The sequence below is a fragment of the Ciona intestinalis genome, chromosome 2, assembly GCF_000224145.3.
Source record: "Ciona intestinalis chromosome 2, KH, whole genome shotgun sequence".
NCBI lineage: Eukaryota > Metazoa > Chordata > Ascidiacea > Phlebobranchia > Cionidae > Ciona > Ciona intestinalis.
Window position 1 is genome coordinate 2,067,224 of NC_020167.2, and position 8,279 is coordinate 2,075,502.

The 8,279-nt window shown below is 32.6% G+C and overlaps 2 protein-coding genes across 2 annotated transcripts in view; both read right to left on the reverse strand.

The window, feature by feature from the left end:
* Positions 1-31: 31 nt before the first annotated feature.
* LOC113475774 (alpha-(1,6)-fucosyltransferase-like) lies at positions 32-2,830 on the reverse strand. The gene is made up of 5 exons (XM_026840517.1): positions 2,688-2,830; positions 2,278-2,518; positions 1,953-2,153; positions 1,261-1,414; positions 32-1,070 (listed from the first exon to the last, which is right to left on the reverse strand). Exons 1-5 carry the CDS (start codon positions 2,782-2,784, stop codon positions 738-740), a joined length of 1,026 nt encoding a protein of 341 aa, XP_026696318.1. The 5' UTR covers positions 2,785-2,830; the 3' UTR covers positions 32-737.
* A 1,350-nt stretch (positions 2,831-4,180) lies between these two features.
* Positions 4,181-8,279, reverse strand: part of alpha-FucT (alpha-fucosyltransferase homologue) — a gene marked incomplete in the record, with an annotated part of 7,425 nt that continues 3,326 nt past the window's right edge. Inside the window, 2 exon segments of the mRNA NM_001032458.1 lie at positions 4,181-5,707; positions 5,829-6,007. Coding sequence (NP_001027630.1) covers positions 4,837-5,707; positions 5,829-6,007 — 1,050 coding nt within the window.

The window sequence follows — 8,279 nt, forward strand, 5'->3', positions numbered from 1 at the left end:
CTGTTCATGTGATCATGTCTTTGTTACAAAAGTTAGTTGCTTTATATATTTATTTTGAGTACGTAGTATCGATCCTTGGAACAAATACCAATTCCATAGAGATTATTTATAAATATTTTTTTTTGTTTTTTGAATATTTGGTGGTAGTTATAAATTACATTTTTTGAGCATCTCTATCTATATACAACTTTATCATTTGTTATTGGTATGCCGCTATAATTCTTTATTCGGCAACATACAACAAGGGACAAGGCTACGAAACGGGGCAAAACGCCAAGATACATAAAACGCAATATAACACGCCCGTGATATAAAACAAAATATTTAAAACACAACGGTACAAAAAGCAATCATTTTACATTTTAAAAACAGAACATTCACAGAAATAGAAAACTGTTTCTCTTAATGCACATAAAGTACCTCTTAACCTTAATATTTCCATATAACATATATTATCAATGCTTTGGTACATACCATTATGCAACAACTCTAGTAATTCAGTTACCTAGAGTTGCGGTAGGGTGAAGGAAGACGGCACATTTTAGCACATAATTTCCCCATAACTTGATCATCTTTTAAACAATTAACAACCGTCTATAGGTGTACGAGCATACAGTTTTATAATTTAATGAATGTTCTTTGTTTACTACTATATGGGACAAGAAAATGGAATAAAAGGCTGTTCCATCCTCCTCACCATACTATATATTACTCACACCAGTATTGCATTCTCCAAACTAAACAGTTGTATCAGAGAAACTATTAAAAAAGCTTGGGTAAACTATTGCCTGATTTTTTCGCTTCAATTTGAAAACAGGAACAAGACCAGTAGCATTTGTACGTTGGTTCTCACCAAAAACATATTGGCTGTCAGACATTAGCCCCTCCACTTTAACCATGTCCCCAACTTGCAGTTCCATTTCTGCGAACGAACTGTGTGTGTGATTGAATTGAGACATGTATTCCATCAAATATTGGTCGTCAATTCCATATTCTATGTCAAGCGAGTAGAATTTATCTGTTGCATCAACATGATAAGTCTGCATCAGTTCATATGCCAGTCGACTCAGCTGTTTAAAAGTTATAAAAAAGAAATGAATCATTGTTAATATAAGGTGTTAAAATTGATCATATACTATATGTTTTACAAAAAGCTGAATCGGTTTCTCTACTACAATGCTGTATATGTACAACAAGAAGTTTGCGTACCGTTGTTGAAATAACTATTTCTGATTATTTAAGAAACTGCTTAAACTGTACCTCAGAAGATAATGTCCCAACAATGTAATTACACTTGGCAAGCATGTTTACATCAGTTATAACTTCAAAAAATCCTTCAGTTGATCTGCGATGCTTAATTTTGTTTGATCTTACTGCAAATGATTTATTTCCAAAAAACTCAAACTCCGGAAAGCTGAAAACAATATGGATGTTTTAAAAATTTCTCACAGTAATATTGGAATAATTGCAAAACAGAACATATTTACTATATGTATACAACACAAGAATTAATTAATTGAATGTAACTTGCTTTGTCTTCGGGTGGCCAGAAAACGACAGTTGTCAGAACATGGGTGTTCACAAATGTAACTTTGTAGATGGTTTGTTGTTATTTTTGGATTTTTATTTTTGTGTATGGTTGATTATTAGTGACTACTGGCTTGGAGCAATTGCCCTTGAGTGTGTGGCCTAAGTAGAAATATGCCAACAATAGTAGCAGCAACGAGCCTTGAACCCACCATCTTGGTAGAAGCACGCCCGCTAACCAACTTACCGCAGTGGAATTTCATGTATAAGTGATAATTCATAAGGACAAAAATTGTTCAGACTTTTTGAGTGATTAGGCTGTTTCAAATCTTATTTAATACACAATAAATTAACTTCATTTATACAGAACAGTTAAATATAAATCTATACATCTCTTCTAGCAAGTGATTTACAAAATTTCGTACCTTTTGGTTTCTTCCCAAACTGTTGGGTCATCCATTGCAAGATATATTCGTCTCTTTACCTTAACATCAATCTCATCTCTCATTTGCCTCATTTCATATCTATCATACCAATCTATTACAGGTTTCATGTACGCACTCAATGGTTGAAAAACTGTATGTTCCTCCTCAGAGCTGAGCTTGTCTGATCGGCGAACATGTATTCTGTGCAAAGTACATTTAAATCAATGGCATAGAACAATTAGTGAACAAAGTACATTTAAATCAATGGCATAGAACAATTAGTGATGACAAATATAACAAAAATTGCACATATATCAACATTTACCCAACAATAGGCAGTTGAAAATTAACTTTTTCCTCCATGATTGTAAGTCTGTTCTTCATCATAATATTTGGCCGTGTGATGTACCAGACTACTTGACTTGCAAACCACAAAAATGGGTGGCTGTGAAATTTCTCAATCACCGGCAGCAAGTTAGAAGGAACAGCTTGTGGTCTGTAGATGCTGTTGTAATCATACGAATCTTTGATGTAAACACAGGATTCATTCCGTGAGGTTTCATCATCTGAAATGGAAGGTGAACAATAAATGTTAATAAGAGACATTGAAAAGTAAGAGACGTTAATCATGTCTTATATAATTAGTATGTAAAACTGCAAAAACATACACAAATGTATACAAAACGTATTTGCGAAAAAGTTACAATGTAATTCTAATTAAAAATTTAAAATAACCTATTAATTGCTTCCATTTTTCTGTTGAACGAGGTTTTTGGCAATTTTCACTCAGTGGCAAAAATCCAGCTTCCAACCCGTCCATTGAATAAGTCATGCCCTTTGAGTAGTAAAATAAAGTTCTTTCTTGACCCAGGGCAACGAGAAACTTGGTGAAAATATTATGAACTTCGCAACCAAGACCTCAGCCACTCTACTTGGTAAAAAGTTGGGGTGAAGTTTGGTTACATTTCGACGGATTCTGAAATAAAAATAAAGTTCAAACAATATGCCTTCTACTTATCCAACTTTTGTGTGTAATCAGGCCTCAGTAACTGTAAGCTATTTTATAAAACAAAGGATTTAAATGCAATTAGATTTTAAAAGTTTTGCCACTATTGTATTTTTGTAAAGGCACTCCGATTTAAATCAAGCCTGCATGTTATCAGTTTGTTGTTACTACCTGCAGTCGCCATAATTCACTTTGAACATAGACAGAGAGGTTGTTTGAAAGCGATTCCTGCCAAGGTTCTTCAAAACTTAAAAGGTCTTCTATTTCAATCATAAGCGCACTAGGCAACAAAACATTTTGTAAAAAAAAACAATTTTATCTAGTTACTGAAAATAAGTTGCTTACTTTTGATAGTAGAGGCAACTTAGTTAAACGTACTTGTGTCTTTCATTTAATCTTAATAAAGCTCCATGTACATCTTCTGTGGAGTTCAAATTATCAAATTCATATTGCAGAGCATTCCACATCTCCAAAATGTCCTTTCGAATTTGTCTTGTTAGAATTACTCTTTCAAAAACTTCAGCTGGCACTTCTGTTTAATGCAGCGACAAATAAGTTAAAAACAAAATAAACGACCAATCAACAAATTAGCATCAATACAATATTTGGTATATACAGTACCTGGAGAAGTTCTCATTTTTTCCAGTTTTTCAAGGAACCCATCATTTAGTTCATATTTTGTGCAGTTACAAGTACTCAGTTGAGGAAGAATTTCCCTATAATTGGCAAATAAGGTGTTACTAAGTAAAATTAGTTTACATAAGCCAATGACAAACCTTGTTATAACTGCACTTAGCAATAAGCATCCAATTGCCCCAAAAAGTACCAGGAAATAATTCGTTCTAAACCTCATGCCTATTTCAAATTCCTCAAACTTTAAATCTTTCATTTCTCTGAACTGTAATTTTGATATAGGAACTTGCTGCAGCTGATTTATGTACCAAAGGAAGCACGATTAGGCTTTTCCTTCCTGCCTATCTATTAGACACAACAGTAAAAGTTTTTAATATTATCGCTTAGTTGGAATTTAATTTCTCCCAATAGTCCACTTTGAGCATAAAACCAGATTATATTTATAAAGATGCTGTTGAACCACATGGTTAAGAAACCGTGGTCAAGCAAACAATTGTTCCACATAATGCAGGGCAAATTACATTACAACTAGCAGCTGTTTAGATTTTTAAGCAAAACTGGATGTGTTTATGAAAGAAACACTCAATCATTTTTCTTTCTATATATATAATTTTAAGCTAACTTGCATATATATATTATACATGACGTAAAAATTAAATACAGAAAAGCAACATAAAACAGTAATAATAAAGATATGCAAAGTGCAATGTAACAGTTAAGTGTTTAGGTTAAAATTTTGTTTACATTATGATTTGAATTTCTAATGTGTTTCTGTCAATATGTTTACGCATCTTCAGATGGAAATATAAAATGCGATTACAAATGTAAAGATTGTTTTAGAAAACATTAATTCCTACTAAATGACGCAGTTTTCAACAGTAATAAAGAGAATTACAGCGTGAAAATGAACTTAAACAAACAAATATGAAGACATTTATATAACCCTCCGCCTCTTAAAGTTGTATAAATATTGCTATGTGCACCATAATCATATCAACAGCAGTGTAGTTTACAGATTTGGAATTGGATTAGGTAAGCGTTACCTCGATACAACTAAAACAGCATGAAATATGGAAACCCATAATGGTAAACAAGGTAAATGTTATAGTTATACTTGGTTGAGTTAAGTCAAAAATGAACAGCAATTTGAAAACTGAAGAAAATACTGAAATATGTCCATGTTAAAAAACTACATGTTTAATGTCATATAGTAAACAGACTGTTGCAACATAGAAAATCCTTGGGCTATTTAAATTTGTCATGTGGTTTAACAGATGAACTGAGGCATTCTGGATTATCAGAGTTCTTCCACCAATCCTCAAGTGAAGCAACAACATTACTCACATTGTTGTAAAGTCTTTTGTGCCACAGTAGCCGACACATCTGACACATGCCTGTATTCCTCCTGTAACCTTTATATTCAATCAAAGGAAATTCTTCAATGGTGGGTTGCTTTAACCGCCAGTTAAAGTATTCAGCATATGCGGTATCGTTTGCGTTTAAATATTGAAGGTACTTCACCAAATCTGCCGAAGAATTAAAATCTTCATAAAAAATGAAAGAACCTTTAGGGGCAAGTGCTTCAATGTCTTTTCGCTTTGGACCCCAAACAACTGGTACAAGTCCTGCTTTAAGTGCATTGGACCAGAATTTTTCAGTTACATAGTCTCTACAATGAACTCCATTTTCAAACGCTAGATAAAACTTAAATTTTTCAGCAAATGCTTGGGGGTCTTGGGGAACGGACTTTCCAAAGCAGGCTCCTCTTTTATCTATAGTCAAACCAGCACTTTCCATTTCTTCAACCAACACTTTTCGTATTTTTGCACCGTGAGTAAAACCACAGTTGCTTACTAGCCAATATGCTAAAATATCGCTTTGTTTTTTAGAGAGAATGTCCTTAACAACCTGCTCAGAGTAATGCTTGGAAGTATCTCCGTTAAAAAGACCATCTTCTTCAAACCATACAACATATGGGTAAAATATGTTTGAGTCACGTCGAAAGCTCATAGTCCAGTTGAAGTAATTATCAAACACTTTAAAAGACATGCCTCTTAATACAGACACAGACCATGGATTCTCCATTGAATAAAAAGTAAACATTTGATTTGGTTTGCTGTAAATTGAAAAAAACAGCATTACAACTTAAAACTAAAGAAAATTATAAATACAAGTATCATACCACACTATTTGTATTTGTAGTTGTTATACTGTTTGTACATCCATTAATATATTACCGTCGGCTTTTATCCGGTATTCGTTGCTCTGTTGCTTCAGTGAAATGAAGAACTACAGCTTCAGCTCTGTCGAGATCATTTTGATTGTAAGTAACAATGCAGTCTCCACATTTATCAAGGTTGTATTGAGTCTTGGAGCCAAATGGTGGTATCCAAAAAAGTATGTAGATGGGGCTGAAATATATGTCAAGTGTTAAGCAACCAAACAGATTATCTGTGCCACTGTGCCAGTAGCATAGAGTCATAGACTATCCAAATTTTATGTGACGTTTTATTACTACGTTAAAAACAATGACAAAAATATAGTGTTTTGTATCAATGTTTGACGCTTACTCATCGAATCATTATGTCATGTTTTTGACGATTTTTTGGTTACATCCCCTGCATAATATTATTAACATTCCCCCCTTATTTATTGGATCATCCTGTTATCTTGTTTTTGTGCCACAAAGTATCAGTGTTTGATTATTTGATTGACACAACATATGTATATATATATTTATATATATATATATATATTAAAATATATCAAATATACATTGAAAGATTGGGGTTAGATATGTCGTAACACAATAATTGAACCTTTTATGTGGCAAGAACACTTAATAATCTTCAGTATTTGCATATTACATAGCTTTTTTAACATCATTTAACAAGCAAGTATATTACATTCAACCTCCCTTAACTAGACCACATCTGGATAAAGCCTTCCTGGCTCAAATAAGCCGGTTTGACTGTGTCGCCCACAGAACCCAATAACTTAGTCAGAAGTGTCACAACATTGCTTGCCGGTTGGGCAGCATATAATGCAGACTTATTTTTAAAAGCCACATCTGTAATTGGTATGTGTTCACAAGTCATGTCTGTGTAATATGTCGTTTCTATGATAGTATTTGTTTTTTAAAATAGCAGCTTAATTTTAATAATTGAGCAACCTCACGCTATACAATACATTACATATTGCCGTCAGCTGTCACAATTACACTTGTTTCAAAACACTTTTGTCTGACTAACAATCAGTTTTAGTTACATAGATCTCAGTAATACCCGTATTACTGTATATTATACGTATTTATTTTGTTAAGTCACCAAAAACCGACTGAACTGCAAAATATTAACAAATTTATTTCGTGAATGCAATATGGTGGCTACTAACATAATAAACAAACAGATGCATTTGTGATAATCTGAATATTATTATATCATACATGACACTCTGAAGTTATCAGTATAGGTTTTTATTATACAACCTATAACATATTTGTACATACAAATGCAAACATTACGATATTGTTTTGTAACATAATACGTCCGTTGGGTTGGTTGAGCATAAAATAGGAGTACGTAATTTAAAAATTGGCAGAAGTGTTTATTAGACTAAAAACTTTAACATCTGCGTGTGCAATCCAAACAACGTTGCCCAAATCACTTCGAAAATAATTGTTGCAATTTTAAAGGTAACACAGAAATAAACTAATCATGTGAATCCCTGGGACAGATAATATATCTTAACATTAAACCGTTTTTCTAAATAATGTTTATTGTTACCACATAGTCTTTTACTTACACCATTGTCAGTTGGCCAGGTGCGAAAACTGGTCATTTTTATGCTACGTATATGGAGTCACTCGCGCATTAGAGGTAACATAGCAGTCAGCATTAGAATTCATAACTAACGGTCTGAGTGAGCTGTTGAAATCTCATGTCAAACTCTTATATCTCAGTTGGTGAATATAAATGTAGCACACACATGTATAAACAAGAGTCAACCAATAGTTAGAGCAATATAATGCTAACTGTTTGCAACTATTCTTGAAGCAGTATACATGCTTTCACACAAGGTTGCAAACCAAATTGTACAGATGCTTCGTAAAAAGTGGTGCAAAACGTGTACCCTAAAATCGGCGCTTTCGCGATACAGTTTATTAGTTGCAAACACATTCTAGAAACTTGTCTTTGTACAAAAAAAACAGATGTGTCAAATCAGTCAAAGTAGTTTATACATACTTAAGCCCTTATGCCTATAACATAATTATGCCAACGCGAATTCCTTCAATATTTTTCATTCAGAGGTTAAGTTACATATTTTACATTTAGGAACCAGTAAAACTAATCACCTATTAAAAAAAAATATATATATATTATTATATTTATATATATATATATATATAAAACAAACTATTAAAACAAAAAATAATTTTCTAAAAAGTACAAGTCCTAAATAAGAACATCGAATATAAATACAAACATTCCTTATTTATTAGCTTTACGACCATTTGTTTAAAAGGTACTCAGATGAGTGATCAAGTCTACATGCAATGTGATGCAAACTTCCACTGGATCGAGTCATAATAAATTGCGCTTTTTTATTATTTTTATTTGTATAATATATATACATATATATAATAATAATAAATAATAATATATATGCAAAGAAAGCCATTTTTGTGA

What these genes read in the sequence shown, in the direction of transcription:
- LOC113475774 (XM_026840517.1), bottom strand. Translation starts at nt 2,784, where the DNA reads ATGACTTATTCAATGGACGGGTTGGAAGCTGGATTTTTGCCACTGAGT. An exon ending in TTTCAACTGCCTATTGTTGG is followed by an intron (nt 2,154 to 2,277) that starts GTAAATGTTGAT and finishes TACTTTGCACAG; the next exon opens with AATACATGTTCGCCGATCAG. An exon ending in GTTTGGGAAGAAACCAAAAG is followed by an intron (nt 1,415 to 1,952) that starts GTACGAAATTTT and finishes TATTGTTTTCAG; the next exon opens with CTTTCCGGAGTTTGAGTTTT.